Genomic DNA, 17,561 nt, shown 5'->3' on the forward strand with positions numbered 1-17,561 from the left:
TACACATAAGTGTGCAAACACAGCAAAGCAGCAGTTTATTTACTTGTGCTGCACATTATTTTCACTGTAGACCAACCAGCAAAATGCTTCAACGTAAATGGTCTGCACACGGTTTGCCATTCACGCATTCATGGGGCTGAGCTGCCCGCCATCAGGAGTACATTCACACGGACGGTACGCCATCGGAAGCAATTTAGGGTTCAGTGTCACTTAGGCATGTGGACAGCAGGAGCCGGGAATTTAACCACCAACCTTCCAGATTAGTGGCCAACCCACTCTACCATCTTAACAACAGCTTCTCCAAGGTATTTACTCTCAGATGAGTCGTGTCAGCCTTCTCTTTGTAAGAAACCAGGTGCCTAAAAGCGTCAACCTTTGAATAGATGAGCACACTTACATTCAGGTCTTAATTGCATGAAAATCACAAGCATCAATGATGGAACACGTTTAGACGTGAACCCAGTTAAATAAATGATCAATACTGCAGACTTTCACAAAAATCCATCTGAAGAGAGTGATTTCAATTTGGCACCAACCAGGTGGGGAGCAACGTTAGACACGCTTCTCTAAATCATCTTTAATAACTCTGTGCGCTCAATTCCTCTCACTCAGCGAGACAGTTTGACATGAAAGACCGACCACATACTCCCAATGCCACATGTCCCGGCCAACCACAACCCACAGGCAGGAAAACAAAATAGGAATACCAGCATTACCACAGTTTTCCAAATCCGGGTGGAGGAGAAGAGGAAGAGACAAGCCAAACTTAACAGAGACATGAACTCACAAACCACAGAAAGAGAGAGAGAGAGCGAGCGAGTGTGTTGAAGGAGACAGGCAGGACAACACGCTGCCAAGAGCAACACCATATCAAAACAAAGAGATAAACGGACTCCAACTGGGTTTCAATTATTTATTAGGTTCAAGAAAAAAAAAATGTTACAGTTTATACATAAACAACTAATCTCACTTGAAGGTGGAATCTGACTTGATATATTAGTAAAAACCAGCGATAAGATAAAGAGAGAAAGGAATAGCAAGCTTTATTGGAGGTGATATAAGAAGCTAAACAAAAGAAGCCTTCTTCATGACGTAAGGATCCACACCTCCCATAAGCCATCACATAGCTAGTGTTCCCAACATGGGGCAGTTTCATTGACACATCATTAATACCGACACGGTGGTGAAATTGATCGAATAAAGTCAGAACAAAACAAACGACAAAGGGGCTTTTCATTGAGATAGTGTCTTATGAACGCATCTATGCAGAGTAAACTCGGGACGACCGGTTGAGATTTGTGTTGCAAATGGATGCTGATCTCTCTCGCAAATTTAGCGTTACTATGAAGAGGACAAGAAACAGTTTGTGCAACAGCCTGTTTTGGTCTTCCAGGTGTGTGCAGACAGACTGGTTTCATTTTTGCCATGACAGACACGAGGGGCCGGGGTGGACAGAGGAGGTGGCGGGGGGGTGGGGGGAATAACACAAGGAGCGTACAGCAGGGCGCGAACAGAGTGGTGTGGTGGAGAGACAGCATACAAACACTAACCATCAGACTGGGGGAGGAGATGCTCGTTTCATATTTGGACTTGATATTTGTACGAGGGGAGGGTGTAGAGCAGTAAGCCTGCTTCCTGCACCGGCTCCAAACAGTTGGAGCCACATTTAAGGTCGTGGGGGGGATGGGAGGGGTCGGGGTGAGAGGATCAGTGACATCCGTTATCCTCTTTTACCGGTATCCGGGGCCTGGCTGAGTGTAGCCCTGGCCGTAAGGGGGGCGGTTGCGGGCATACGGGTTAGCAGCTCCAGGCGGAGGGGTGACAGTGCTGCCTGGAGGCGGGGTGTATCCGGGGCGGGGTTGGTACCCTGGGCCTGGCTGGGAACTGGGCGGCATGCTGTAGTTAGCAGGCTGGGTGGCCTGGGAGGTATAGTTTTGGGGAGGGAAGACTCCTGGCGGGTACTGCTGGGCTCCCTGAGATGGATGCGGCTGCTGCTGCCCACCCTGGAAGCCTGGAGCTGGAGCCTGACCAGGGGCCGGAGCCTGGGAGGAGGAAGGGGCGTAGTTCTGAAACTGCTGCTGCTGCTGTTGCGGCTGCTGCTGCTGCTGCTGCTGCGGCTGCGGCTGCGGCTGCGGGGGGCCGGGTTGGGGAGCTCCTGGCTGAGGGCTGTACCCTGCTGAGAGAGGGAGGGAGTCTTGTTAATTCACTCTGAAGATGAAATAAATCCACTTGACAACACAGCAGCTTCCCATTCTTCTTCTGAACTCCTGACCAGTTGTATTCTTACCAGGGTACTGCATACCGTACTGCTGCTGCGGGGCGGCTGGCTGCTGAGGCGGGTATCCACCTGGAGCCTGGTATTGCTGGTACACCTGACCTGAAGAGCCAAAGACAAACACCATCAGTACCCAATTAGACACTGTCCAACACCAATATGAGCCAATATTCATATCATGGATGACCTCATTTTCAAGTGCCTAGCCAGATGAAATCCAGACACAGTTCAATACAATTAAATTTACAATCACGTACATGCTCCTCCGTTGGTCAGAACACAAATCTGATAGTAAAGCTTGGGAGGGGTAGAGATTATGTAAGATTATACATGCTCCTTAACAACATCTTCAAAGCCCTTCGTTTACACGGCTTTTTTTTTTTCCCTTTTTTGGGGGGGGGAGACCCAATAGCACCCGGTATGCCCCAGACACATGAGACAGAGTGTAAATGGGGTGCCTGCATCTTCATGGAAACACCTGCACATCTGGAGAGAATAACACGTCCACTGGAAACAGCTGCGACCACTTTGATAGAACTATTTGTTGCTAATCTCCCACACGGCGCGCTCCATTACAGTAAGATTTGGCTCGGAGCGAGAGAGCAGGTGCCCGATCAGACGTAAACACGCTATAGACACGCATAAGGAACTCTACAGCTTCCTGCATAACAACACGGAGACGTGGTGTGCAACACCAGACAGGCCTGTGTTTGCAGACAGTGACTTCCTGCAGCACTTTTATTAACTATGACTTCACCAGTCCAGACTACCTACATGCACATATGGAGATCATGTCTCCAAGTCCAGTCATCTCAGTGGTGTGATTTAAATAGATGTAGGAAATAAATAAAAAATAATAATAATTTAAAAAAAAAAAAATTGGGGGGGGTGGGGGGGAGAACATTCGCCTCCACTGTCTAAAAAAAAATTGGGCTGTTTACAAATTTTTTGGGGCACTTTAAAAAAAAACAACAACAACAACAACAACCAGTAAGTGGTACGTAAAGTTGCTGTTTTTAAAGTGATGTGAGCCCCGATTGAGCGGGGTTAAAAACTGCTGCTGATTTTCCACTGCCTGACGAGGGTTCATAATCTAATACCGAGCGAAGCTGAAAGGAAACTTTAAACTCCTATCAATTTATTCTGAACCTCAATGTGCTCAAAAATAACCCCATATAACTACATGTTGGGGTGGAAAATTACAAATGGCTCATTATTGAAGACGTGCCACGCAATACAGACACCCTGACTGTCCTAAATAAAATGTTGGCAGCTCTCTTTACTGTATAGTCCAAGCTGCTGAGGCCTGATGACCTGGCAACACTGAAAGTCTGCATACTGTTTGCAGTGATCTGGGAGACACTGGACAACTAAATACTTGGGCAGGAACGGCGTGCCTCTTTGCTGTCTTTTAATGAACACTTAAGCGATGTGGCAACCATCTGTTATCTCACTGACAGCACCTTTAACATGCGCACTACGTTCTTTATTGTGTGAAGAGCCATGTGTGTGAAATTGGCTTCTTCTCCTGTTCTCCTCGTCTGTAATCCATCACGAGTGTTATGCAAGAGTGATGGAGGGATGCGTGGCTGTTAGACCTTTTTGGCCTCGGTGTTCATTTCACTCCAGTCTAGCTTAGAGGTCAGCCATCAGGGACAAAGATACGACTGAATGAAGACGGCTAGCATTACTTCGGTTAAAAAAAATAATAATAATTTTTTTTTTTAAAAACAGTCAGGAGAATGATTTCCACTGGAATAAAAAAAAAAAAAAAAATATTTGGCCGTAGCCCCGCTGATTTGTCCACATGCCGAAGGACGGAGTCATGAGAACAAGTCTTATTTTCAAATAAACATTTCACACCAAACACACATCTGCCCATCTGATAAAGAGCCTCAACTGTCCGAGCCACTCTTACACATGCATGTGTTTACAGTTTCACTCTTGCACAGATGTAAATTATTGCCAAGAGTCCATCAGCATTAGACAACACATTCAAACCTTTACCATCTGCTTATGGATGTTGTTAGCATTCTTATGGTAACAAGTAATCTAAGCTTGCATTCAAAGGGACCTTGAGGCTCCCTTTAAAAGGCCACACGTGCTCGGCTGGCGTCCAATCTCATATTGCCTTTTTATAAATTCTCGTGCATCGTCTGGCTGCTTTGATTTGCCTTGAGGCTGCCACACAATAACAAACAGTCTGCAAACAGAGACGGGGACACTGTGAGGGCAAAGAGTGATGACCGGGTCGAGTGGGAAAGGAGAGTGGTTTGCTGTCTTTGTGTGCCAACCAATCTGCAGCCTTGGAAGTAAGAAAAGAGTCTCGAACTCTAGGAAACAGATGAGACGACGACAAACTGTTCGTCGCCATGGAGATGCACCTTAACAACGCGCTGCAGGAAGATTACGAGATAGTTTCTAACCACAGCTGCCAGTGTGCGTCATAATCATTCCTTACAGATTTCAGGTCAGCTGGGAACGCAACAAGGAAAACTGAACTTCAGCACAAGCCATGTCACACGGAGATGTCGGCTGAAGTCCTACATCAAGTGCCTCACATCTAACTGCCTACGTCCAGCACATGAAGAGCTCTCAAATGTTTCTGTACGAGCTACTCGCGCATCAGATACACTTCCTCAGTGACACCGCCTGTCTTGCTCCAGCTGATATCAAACTGGAGTGGCAGGAGTTTAACTTTTCAGTGTAACTATCAGTTGTTTCTGGGGAGCTCCCGATCGAGTTTATTTTTGGGCTCTTGGTTCTGATCCAAGTCCTTTAAAACTGGATATCTGACAACGTCAAGTTTTATCCAACACACATTACTTCATGTTATGATGCCTTATCTGGCACATTATTTTTTTACAAGCTACTTGAGCCTTTAACTGTAGGTCCCGGTACAAATGTATTGTGTTTACAAGCATAAATCATTCATATGATATGAATTAACCAGGAGAATGTGACTCTGGAAATCGGCTCTGGACATCTTTGTTTCCATCCTTCTTTGAGCAATTTATTGCAGCTTCTCTACCTGCTTGTTAACTGGTTCTGACACACACACACACACACATAGACCATCATATCAGGCAGCGTATTGTTACGGTGAATTAATTATAGATCAACCTGACATGAATTTGTAATACTACTGTTTGTTTCACTAGCATACAAGCATCACAGAGCCAGAGATACAGTCAAATGTTAAAACAACATGAGCATTAAACTAGTATTAAACTATGAAAATTTACTGAAACGTGGCCTTCAATTTTTTGTAATAAGCTAAACCAGATTACCAATTTGTGTACCCGTGCAGAGCTTGGACTGTTTGTTCGACGTTTTATAGATGAAATAAAAGAACTATAAACATGTTTACAACATGTTCTGTGTGACGTGCCGCTGGCACCCAGTGACTCTTACTTGGCCTTGGACAAGTCCTGCTACTCTAACCAGGCCAAACCACATGCGCTGATCTCCAGTGCGGCGGGTGTGGATAGGACTTGCGGCTCTCACAGGACGCACCGTGAGGCCTTTTCTTTTGTCCAGTGGTCTCCACATTCAGCTGGGCCCAACCACAAGTTAAACAAAAAAATACAATCCAACACTCTCACAGCAATGTGATGAACAACAGAAATCGCTTCACCTCTGTGGCTGCACCTGACTGGGTCTATTTTCACAACAAATGGAGACAGGCCATGTTCAGTTTTAAGGTTGGATAAAGAAGCGGAGCTGCATTCGAGAGCGAGAAACAATGTTTTTTTTTTTTTTATTATAACATATTGCCTGGTCTTTCTTTCATTTATCTTCATCTAGGACCCTTTAATTGATTCGAACATGTCTGTATTAAAGATCGCACACTAGTCAGAGCTGCGATAAAACCTCTGCTTCGTGACATGAGTATTAATTCCCTGGTTACTCTTGTTTACACAGTATTTAAGATTTCAAATCTCAAAGCTCATTTCTCATTCGCTGAAACCTGCTGCTTGCACAGCAGAATAGATCTCATTACCAAATAAGGAAACAAGCTCACAGTACATGGAAGAGTCTGTGAATAGAGAGATGGACTACCCAAGCATGCACACACACTCTAACTGATTGATGAGTGTAAACTAATATTGGGCTATAATATACAGTGACTGTACATGTTTTTGTTTTTTTTAATGGTAATTTCCAGTTTATATCACATTTGTTATCCAGGTTGAATCAACCACTGGTAGTCAAACCTGATGTCATTTGTTTTCTTTTGAAAAAGGGTCACGTGATGAGCCTGTGAGAAATCAGGGAAGGACTCGTCGTGACTGATAAGACCCAATCGAGAAGCGAACCTGGGTGTCTGCGGTGCCTTTTCACAAGTCCCTACTTAGACAGACACCCTCAGAAGGTTGCGTGTGTGTTTTGGGCATTTAGTACAGTAGGTCTGTGTGCATGTGTCTCACCATCCATGCCAGCTGGGGGTCCCTGCTGTACTCCAGCGTAGGGGGCCTGTGGCTGGGGGGGCACTCCTGGCTGAGGGGCTGCAGAGGAGGAGGAAGCGATGCTGTCAGGGGTTCCTGAGCGCTCCTCTGGTGCAACCGCTGGGGGAGCTACTCAGACACAACAGACATGATGGCTATTCATGTAAACAAAACAAATACTATTAGATCCTCTATTATCTGCAGTATAATGAGCACTACCTGGGGCCTGGTCCTCACTCAGGCCGAAAGCGGAGATGACATTCTTGCTGACCTCGTCCTGGTTTTTTAACGGGTCGAAGGCTGACATGCTGGCTGCACTGACCGGAGTGGCCTGTTTCAGAGTGGGGTCCGCTGCCATAACTTTTCCTTCACGTCCATCCACTGATTCTAGAAACACAGTCAGACAAATGTTTAAGCCCTGGCAGAAAGGAAAAGACAACAAAGCAATGCTTGCAGGCAGCATTTTGGGTTGATTATAAAAAGCTTGTTAATACATCATGAACATAAACAGGTAATATAACAGTGGTTTGAGGGAGCCTCACAAATTGAAGGTTGCCAAAGCCTCATAAAACACCTTGATAAGTCTCCAGCATTTGAGTCAAAAATCAGATCCACCTGTTTGTCTCAGCATGGTGCAAACTAAAGATCATCCTCGTCTACATCACTTTTTGATTCCAGGAAAATCACATATGAGCACGCATTTATTCAGGAGTGAAAATAAATAAAAGCTGCATCAAATTATAGCTCAGAGTTTTACTATAGCAGCCTACCCTTTAATTTAATTTAACCTTTATTTAACCAGGAAAGGTCCCACTGAAAATCAAAATCTCTTTTTCAAAGGATTCCTGGCCAAGACAGGCAGCAGCATAAAGTACACATAAAGTTAAACAGATATAAACAAGACAAACAGAAATACAATATAGAACATCCTCAGGAATAAAAGAACACCAATAGTGTTTAACTACATTAGTCCAAGCATCTACGCCCCAACGACTCCCCCTCCTGGTCTTATAAAATGCATTTTAAAGCATTCAATAAAATCATGGGAGTTTTAAAACTTTCTGTAATATATTCCAGTCTGAGCGTGCCGAGTACCTAAACGCCTTTTTCTCAATTTCTGTAAAAATGTTTGGTACAGGCAACATATAAAAGTCAGTTGACCGCAAAGAAGACCGCCTACAACCTTACTGTAAATTAACTTCACATGTTCCTTACATAAAAGCTTTGATCATTGCTGTGATGTCAAAGGAAAGGCCTATTTTTGCTCGACATGTGCATGTCTGTGGGAGAGAGCGACCACAATCAAACTGGAGCCAATTAGTATGTAACAAACTTAGAGTGTAACTGCAGACAAATGTTCATTTAAAAAAAGCATTCAATTATTCTAACAGTGACCAACTCTTATAAACGGTCTCAGTGTCTTTGTGGGATTCAGTTCCCACAATTTTGGCAGTAAGGTTGTGAAATATGAACAACTGTTATTTGTTGAGGAGGTCACGCAATACACATCAGTGGGATTAAGAGACCAAACATACATGGATTAAGATCGAAAATAAACAAATCCAACAACATAAAAAGAGATAACCTAAATCCAGCCTGGTTGTAGGTGGATTTTGCTTTTATCTTGTGGGCAACATCACTATTAATCATCCAGGGAGTTTTTCTTCTCAGTATAGTTTCGTGTACAAGTAGGTGAGGGGTTGTTTAATGACTCAGCAGAAACCAAGAGTATTCATGTTAAAACTGATTGAAGAGTTTTAACGTCCAACTCATTTTCCAGGTTGGTACTCATTATCCATGTTTGATATACAGAACAATATATTACCAGACTAATGTTTTGAAATGTAAACACATTAGATAAACAAAAAGACTTGATAAAGATCAGTTAAGATGTTTTTTAAAGATGTAAACTCAGGACAGTTTAGAGGGAAAAAAAACAAACTACATATACACTGACAATGTTTCTAAATTACCTTAAACCTGTGCTGAAATTTCTTGCTCCACATCCCATAAAATACAGTCTACACCAACACTGATATACCCACAGTGAGCCAATATCAGATGATGTGTTGGTCTCCTTCATGTGTGTGGAGATGCTTACCACTGTCCGGCGCTGTAGCAGTCAGACCAGGCTCTGTGGGGGGCTCCAGGCTATCGAGGAGGTTGTTGACTTTATTCCTGAGCTCGATCAGCTCCCTGCGCAGGTACTTCACCTGACTGGACTCCAAAGGCCGCGGCTGACCGTTCACTGCAAGTAATAAGATGAAGAGAAGGGATCCAGGTGAGCAAATCAAACAAATCCTTCATTTGTATTCGGGAAATGGGTTCAGAAAAGTCAAACCCCGTTTTCATTGCTGCACAGGCCATTTCTGCTGAGTGTTAATTCTTATGTAAGTTGATGGATAGAACAACCCTTTTGTGCGCTTTTACAGAACACAACAATCTCGCGGTCCAATCCTTTATTAATTGGACATTTTGCTACACTTCTAAACCTGTATCCCATTATGATCGATTCACACTTTGAGCAACGCCATCTTGAGCTTGAGCTGCTTGTTGACACAAGATCACGGCCTAGATGTGAGTCACAGCCGTGGACTCGGGAGTATCTGGGTTAGACTGAAACAAGAGCCCCTGTACATGGTAAACTAAACCAAATGTGATGGGAAAATCAAGACGCATTAGCTGACACGCCCAGACACACTTGAGTGCCTCCAGACTGATTGTAAATACAAGCGTTTGTCGGGACAATCAGCCGATAATATACCGTTACCACAGAGACCTTCACATTGTGGTCTCCACACCGCCACAAACATCCAGAAAACACAGCATGTTGATTGATCATCACATAACACTGGAAACATGTCCTTAGTAAATACTGATATTTAAGTTGGCAGTCAAATTGTAGGGTAGTTTATAAGATGAAAGCAACACTGCATTATGATCCAACATCTGCATGAAGAAAATAAACACGGTGGTTATCATTTCATGGGTTTGGAAAAGTTGTTCTACACCAAGTAGGAGCATGTTATGAATGATGAGCTGTCCCTGTTCCGTTGGCTCCTCACTCTAAATACCTGGGATTACCGAGTTCAACTATCACATGACTGTTTCCACAAATCCATTCACAAAAGCAGCCAGAGCGGTAGAGGAACTGTGAGCTGCTTCTTCATCATCAGCATCACACCCTGCTAGCTAAGCATTTAACAAACAATGAAGTTGGGAAACACTGGTTTGTCCACATACTTATTGACAAACTGTAACCTGTCAATCTGCAGGAAACAGGCGTTCTCCACTGCCTTGATGTGACATAGAACAACTTTCAAACCGTATCCTCTCTCTGCAATTTGACTGAGGGGAGAAATTTACACTGCAAAATGAATAAATGCGAGACTGAATATCGCTCCACATTCCTCTGTCACACGAGTTTCTCCGTCTGTGTGGATAATGCTGAACAGAGATGCATGGTGTCATGAGGCTCTGCGCTGAGACGCAGGCCGTCATGAGGTTCCAGCTGCTTTCTGGGCCTTTGAATCTCCACACATGTTGAAGAGTATAATTTCCACGTGAGGTCATGACAGGTCATGCGATGACAAGCCAGGCCTCAGTTTTGATTTGTAGGAAGTAAAACATATCTTTACAAAAAAAAAAAAAAAAAAAAAAAAAAAAAAAAAAAACATCTTTCAGCTCCCAGGCTAATAATAGCAGCTGCAGCAGGAGGACAGTGACTGAGAGCAGAGGAAACAACATTATGTTGTCATTACAGATTCAAGAGTAGAGTGAGTGTTTGTGAGAAAGTTTTAAAATGACATTGAATTAAATGCGTGGTGCGTTATGGTTACAAGTCATACTATTCTAACAGCTGATAGGAATATTCTATAGACTCAACATCCTAGTTTGACTTTTATTTCGTGTTATATTCCCACACTGCCAAATCTCTGCTGCTGCTTATTTTCAGGGCAGAAAAGAGAAAGCTCTAAAACACAATTTAAACAGATAAACTGGATATGACTTTAAAATAAATAGAATTTTCGTGTAAAAATGGCCAGCCAGTAGATAAAATAAAGGAAAACATCAGATGGTTTTCTAACAGATTCATATTATGTGGTGTATGTGGCCCTTGATGGCATTTTTTTTGCTGTGGCTGAAAAGAAGAAAATAAAACAGATGGCATATCTTATCGGTACAATTCAATCAATGATGTGCAGTCGAATTTAACATCAGCGCTGCTTCTGCCTTCCTTGTTTTTATGCCCACAGGTTAGATTACAATTTTTGATGCTAAAAGTGTTTTTTATAAACAGATTATATCTATTTTTTTTTCAACGTAAACATGTTGAGAGAGTGGAAGCCTTTTTAAATATATTGTTTCTTTCTGTCTGAGAAAAATAATCTAATGTCTATAAACTTAAAAACCAAACAGAAAACACTCTTTACCCACAAAACAATTTTTTTCCCCTCTATTGAACCAATAATCTTAATACTAATTATGTGCCATACGTAATTTGGCCTGTGAAATCCCTGAAATGTAATCACATCTTTGTGACAAACTGACAACAACAAGCCCCAACTGACGTTCAGTTGAGGCCTATTGGTTGTTTGGGATACGTAATTAACCTTTCTTTGAGCTACACTTGAAATCATACAGCTGCAAAGCATCTTAATGATTGTGGATTTCCCTGGTCTGGAACATATTTAAGGTTAGAAACTAGTATAACTTGCACAAAGGCCTTTTATGAGAATATTTACCTACTGCATTTGTTTGCTTGTGGCAGTGCTAGGAGACACTGAAATACCACTGCAAGTAGTCAGAAGGGAGTGCAGACAACTTTCATTTGGAGAGTGAAGAGCTGAGGTTTGTTATGTGAAACAGAAGCTGGACTGCCCTCCACTGACTGACGACTGTAACAGCTGAAATAAAACAATTTTAGTTTGTCCTGACGGTGCAATTTTATCATTAAAGACGGTTAACTTCTACAGGCTTGAAGTCCGAATACCTCATGGCAAAAACCCCCCCCAAAAAAACAACTCCCTTACGGCTATCAAAGGGCAAGAGAAAAGAAAAGCTTTAATGTCTCACCAAACAAAGTCAGTTTCAGTATTCTACTGCACTGGATAGCGAAGGAGAGGTCAGAGCTGTCGAAGATAGTGATGAGGTCATCATCTGTACACAGAGAAAAGAACAGAAATACAAAGAAACCTGTCAACATTCACACTTTTACGCTTGAGAACAATTAACAAAGAGGAAACCTGAGCGAGGGCCTGTGTCTTGACTCACCTTCATCCTTGTATTTGATGGCGACCTCGTCATTACTCTGCAGCTTGCCCCTGAAGACACGCTGCATCATCAGGACCAGCTCATCGTAGGTGATGTCTTCATTATGGATAGGGATGCGTCTGATGTCGTCGCCCAGCTGGGCTTTAATGATCAGCTTCCCGCTCAGGTCCAGCTGGCCGTTCATGGTGCCGTCCGACCTCTTCTGCTCCACGGTCTAGAGACAGAGGCAGAAGAGAGGTCGTTTTATAAACAGCCAGCTAAACAGCAGGCCCGTTGTCCCAGTTTTTAATCCTCACTTTCTAAATGACAATTTTAGTCTTTAAGAATAAAAAAGACCCAAATAAATGCACACTAGTGTGATCCTTGTTTAAACAGGCAGGACTGTACAAAAGGGTGCGTGGTTAATTATAAAAATAAACAGGCAAAAATAATTGAAATCTTTTCTAATCTGTAATCTGCTCTCTGAATGGATTAAATACCAAATGTTGGCAGCCAGAGAGATAGTAGAAGCAAGATAAGTATAATAATATGACAGTATGTACTCTGCCACAAAGTTGATTGTTTTTGCTGGTTGAATGTCACCAGAGTTCATACTCCAACTCCTGTAAATTCAACTAAACCCAGTTCAGTTTTAGAAAACAGGGGGGGGAGGGATTCAAACTGATCTGCAGCAGCACTTTGGCTTTTAGACCTCCTTATAAATTTTGACCCAACAGCAAGGTGAGGGACAAAACTTAAAATAAAATATTCACACATGTTCATGTAGTGAAATGCTGCACCACTAGACTGCAATATTACAGTCAAAACAATAAAGTAAATCACTGTGCTAGGTATGGAAAGATCTAAATGATTTGCAGCATGAACATCTATCTTAGAAGATGACATTAATCAGGGTACATTAAATAAACAATAACAATAAAAAAAAATGTTATCATCACCGTCACAATGACGACTCTGGTAATTCACTAGGTCTACGCAAGTAGGTCAGGGGGGAAGTAGCTGCTGAGAGATATTTCTGATTAAAAACGTCTCTTGTTACATTCACAAAGACTTATGGTGAAATTAGAAGCTCCTCTTTACTCCGACTGAGCGGTGTTTTTTTTTTTTTTTTTTTGTCTGGAGTAAACGCATTTTAGCAGCCACAAAGAGAAGTAGAAACTGAGCTTCCCTTTTCTTTAAAAGGATATAATCAAACAATACCCCCCCCCCTCCCAGTAACAATATTAAGACAGTTTGATTTTACTGCAGAGTCTAAGGGTCCAACATTATCCAATTGTGTGCCACCCGGTAGACGTCCTTGTAGACTTTGACCTAAAAAATATAAAAATAAAAATCGAGGCTTTTTGATAAGAGGAAGTCCATTTAGTGGATCCTAAATCATCATAATTACAATGTCAATATCGATCACAATGTGATTTTTGTTTGGCATTAGTACACAGCAACAGTACATATAAAACAAGCAGCGTCACCAGCCTGTGATAAATGCAGGCGTCTCTCGTGTGTAAATCACTAGTTGGATTAACTACGATGTTGTAAGCTGGGACAATACACCGCTGCGAGTTTAATACCAGTAAACGCTCCGGCTGCGGCTGTTTCCTGGACCAGATGCATAATTGGCTGGATGCTAAGGGGATTGGACGGTAGCTAACGCTTAGCATACAGTCGTGTTGAATGAAGATCAATTTCTACACGAGATTGGCTCCACCAAAATTAAAAAAAAAAAAAAATCTCCGGAGCACCGCAATATCAAAACGTTTTAAAAAAAAAAACCCAAACAAAAACAAGCAGAAAATGCTGCAGGAGGGTCACCTCGTTGCGAAAGACTCTCCATCGCAGAGTCATCTGTCAAGTACAGCAAAACCAATATGACTGCTAACGTTTGATAGGCCGTGTCAGGCCGAGGGAGCACAAGCTCAGTAATAAAACAACAGAGTATAGATTATTCATCTCTTATAGTTTAACAGCCTGCTTTTTTATTTATTTTTTTTACTTTACAGTAATTGGTCGGTATATAAAAAAAAATAAAATAAAAAAAAAATAAAAAACCGGTTTCTTGGGTAACTTATATTAGCAGCTTTTTTTTTTTGGTAAGGAATTCAGAGCTCCGTGAGGCTTTGGATTAATCTTCTGCCTTCCGTGAATTAAAAAAAACAAATATCCGTAAATTAAAGCATCTTTTTTTTATTATTATTATTATTACTTCTAACGAATCAGCCGCGACACCTGTTTGTGCTAGTTAGCTTAGCGTTAGCTCCCTGCGTTGCGAGCACTTAGCTGCTGTGTTGGTTGAAACTGAATTATGATACCCCCCCACCTCCCCTCCCTCAAAAACCCCCCGCAAAGAAAGTCTTTCACCTGAATCAGACGACTTGACCACGCAGTATTTCACAGGTTTCCCCACACCGTGAAAAAAATAATCAAAAACAATGTGTTAACTTAGCCTAGCCGGGCAGCACCAGCCTCAGGAAGTGTCCTCCCGACTGTCAACGTCAACCAGTACGTGGCATTCGTGACGCGCAGCCGCAGACGGTCTTCGGACAAAGTGCGTTGTCGTTGTGGCTGACTCCCTTTATTGTAGATTATCATCAAATATTAAACATGCTAAAGAGTTTTTTTTTTTTTAATTTTTATAATTGGTTTACAATGCATATTTTATATTTTATACACAGTACATAATAAACTGGCCTTCTGATACTAAATAAGAATAGCAAAACATAAAGTAGACATATTGTGATCACCACGTTTCTCTTTTAATGGGATTTACAACATAATATAGCGAGAGGTAGACTTAATAAAGGAGACAACATCAGCACATCTGCAGCAAAAGTACACCTACTTCCTTTCACATATACGGTAGCAATATCTTAGCAACTCGTATATGTTGTCTGTTTATGCTTTTAGCTGTTGAAATGTAGTAATTCTGTTCAAATCATGGCGGAAATATTATCCTGGTCCCAAATGGGCCCATTTTTTTTTTTTTGTTTAGAGCAGAGCAGCAGTCCAGACTCTGTGTTGAAAAGGGTTCAAGGTGACTATGGATGTTGCTTTGACGCCACTCCCAACTAACCTGAGGCACCAGATTGTTTGGTACACTCTCATGAATCCAAGGTAAACTCCTGACTGGGTGTGCAAGACTCAAATCATCTGCTTTAAATAAAGGGTGATCCAGGAATTTAAGTTCCTGCGTAAATGGTACATCTCTATGTCAAAGGACACTGGTTTCTATGGGGTGATTGTTACATAAAAATAAAACTGAATAAGTAGAGATAAATAAGACTCATTACACATGTATAAATTAAGATAAAAACCCATTTTAGCACAGTCACAGCTTTCTTTACTCCATCATTTCTTCTTTTTCTCCTGAGTGGTGTTAAACCACGAGTCTAAAAGTTTTTTCATGTAATATAACTGCCAGGCGTGCACCTGAACAGCGACCACCATGATGAGGTACATAACAGTCACTGCGGAGAATCCAAAAATGAAGCGGTACGCTTTTCCATGGCGGTAGAGCTGCTGAGCTACGGGAAACATCTCCATGCCACCGTATATGAGAGGCGCCACAGAGAACAGCCCTCCGCTGATCATGGACAGGACCAAGTAACTGACATTGTTCTTTGGGAGTGACAGACTGCTGCAGAGCAGAGGGAGGAGGCTGAGCAGGTAGGGGTACTCCCACTGGTACGGCATGGACACTGTGTCGTGTGACACCAGGTTGAAGTGGCTGACAGTTACCTGTGCAGCCACCAGCAGCCAGAGGAGAAGGTGGACCAAGTTCAACTTCCGCACCTCTGACTTCATAGAAGCACTGGAAAACAGAAAGTAGACACTCAGATTGCTGTTCAGCGAGAACGTTCGGTTTTAATGAGTGATATCAGACATAGATAAAAGTACGTGCCTCATCTGGTAATGTGGGGTCACCCTCTCTCTGTGTTTAAAGTCACTTCCATTGCTGCCAGCAGATCTGAGTCCAACACGTGATGTCATGTTGAGAAAAACCTACAAACACACAAAACAAATGACTTGAGACAAGCAGGACTAGAAACTGTTTTAATCTTTTATTCATTCATTAATCGTTAACGCAACAAAAAGAAGGAAAATAGTGACACTATGCAGATCGTGATGTCTTCTGATCATTTGTAAATTGTCAAAAATCAATAGGCTACATATTCAGGATAATCAAAGATGTTTGATGTACCATCACATAGAGCTGAGAAAAGACAGCAAACCTGACGGCTGAAACAACGTGATGTAGACATAAAACATGAATCAGTTCAAATAGTTGCAAATTATATTTCTTAAAAAAAAAAAAAAAAAACAGCTGATTATCTAAGTATTTGTTTCAGCTTTAGCACACAACATTTTACACTTTAACCTGCTTCTATCCCAATATGACAACATGAAGCTATGGGACAGAGGAGAGGGAAAATAAACAGAAAAAATAATCTGTAATCTGCCATAATAAGCCAGACCGTTGTATAGCTCTCATATCAAGATCCAAACAGATATTCAAACAGAAAATGACTCATTATTCATGAGCACATTAGCTGATCGTGCTAGAAAATCTAATTCAGCACCAACTTTGACCAGAGACGGATTGTATGTTAGACCGGTGTAGTTTGAACAGCAGCGACGACGGTAGGGTGTGACCGTAGGTAGAATTTATCTCACCGACGGTACTTACCGACGTGTATTTTCCTGCGGCTTTCCGAGCTCGTTGTTTAAATTCGTGTCAACAGAGGATGTGATGAATGAGCGTCGCAACCGGCTCTGCGCATGCGTGCTACCAGCCGAACGCCCTCCCCCCGCAGCATCAGCATCTGTCCTCTCAACACACCCAATCGAGGATTTGAACCGGGACTGTGGACTGCAACGTTTCCTAAACGGATCGCCCTTCTAGAAGCAATTCGATTTATAAATCTAACATGGTTAACATTTGCCCACTGCAATCAGACTGTACAATAACTCTCTGGCCAAATCCATCACACAACAATAATATATTTGTTGTTTGTTTGTTTGTTTAGTTTAGTTTAGTTTAGTTTAATATTATTCTATTTTGATTTGTATATAATGTGCATTTAAACAAAACAAATATATTTATTATTTTTTTACTACCCTCTATTTTTTATTTGTCATTTTTATTGCTTTGCCCTGTATATACTGCTGTAACGTAAACATTTTCCTTTGAGGGATTAATAAAGCATCTATCTATCTATCTATCTATCTATCCATCTATCTATCCATCTATCTATCCATCCATCCATCCATCCATCCATCCATCCATCCATCCATAGATATCTATCTATCTATCTGTGTGTCATGCGCAAACCTGCTTTGGGACCCTGGGCAAGAATTAAGTTGCTGGGTTGCTGTTAACCTTCAACGTCTCTCTGTCTGTACCGTGTCTCTTCTTGTTTATGATCTGGCTCCATATTTGCAATGGGATCATTAAATTAAATGTCTTAATTTAGGAATAGTTTTTCAAACTTTCTAGAAATAAAAGCCTCTTCAAGACCCCCAAAAGGGCATCTTGTGAGTTGGTGGCTGATGTGAACTCACCTAAAAAA

General features: G+C 41.9%; 2 protein-coding genes across 4 annotated transcripts; both read right to left on the reverse strand.

The window, feature by feature from the left end:
- Nucleotides 1-899: 899 nt before the first annotated feature.
- tfg (trafficking from ER to golgi regulator) lies at nt 900-14,500 on the reverse strand. 3 transcript variants are annotated; one of them, XM_069707045.1, is made up of 8 exons: nt 14,353-14,500; nt 11,998-12,211; nt 11,800-11,883; nt 8,825-8,971; nt 6,943-7,110; nt 6,706-6,783; nt 2,288-2,377; nt 900-2,176 (listed from the first exon to the last, which is right to left on the reverse strand). In XM_069707045.1, exons 2-8 carry the CDS (start codon nt 12,179-12,181, stop codon nt 1,731-1,733), a joined length of 1,197 nt encoding a protein of 398 aa, XP_069563146.1. In that variant the 5' UTR covers nt 12,182-12,211; nt 14,353-14,500; the 3' UTR covers nt 900-1,730. The 3 variants fall into 3 exon arrangements, with proteins under 3 accessions (XP_069563146.1, XP_069563145.1, XP_069563144.1); XM_069707044.1 differs by having other exon boundaries at nt 900-2,173; nt 6,706-6,852; XM_069707043.1 differs by having other exon boundaries at nt 6,706-6,852.
- A 98-nt stretch (nt 14,501-14,598) lies between these two features.
- jagn1a (jagunal homolog 1a) lies at nt 14,599-16,763 on the reverse strand. The gene is made up of 3 exons (XM_069707074.1): nt 16,679-16,763; nt 15,893-15,993; nt 14,599-15,802 (listed from the first exon to the last, which is right to left on the reverse strand). Exons 2-3 carry the CDS (start codon nt 15,979-15,981, stop codon nt 15,340-15,342), a joined length of 552 nt encoding a protein of 183 aa, XP_069563175.1. The 5' UTR covers nt 15,982-15,993; nt 16,679-16,763; the 3' UTR covers nt 14,599-15,339.
- Nucleotides 16,764-17,561: the final 798 nt, after the last annotated feature.

Source organism: Brachyistius frenatus, unplaced genomic scaffold (genome assembly GCF_029030835.1).
Source record: "Brachyistius frenatus isolate BFR_SWC_R1_liver_20210118 unplaced genomic scaffold, ASM2903083v1 Contig_66, whole genome shotgun sequence".
NCBI lineage: Eukaryota > Metazoa > Chordata > Actinopteri > Embiotocidae > Brachyistius > Brachyistius frenatus.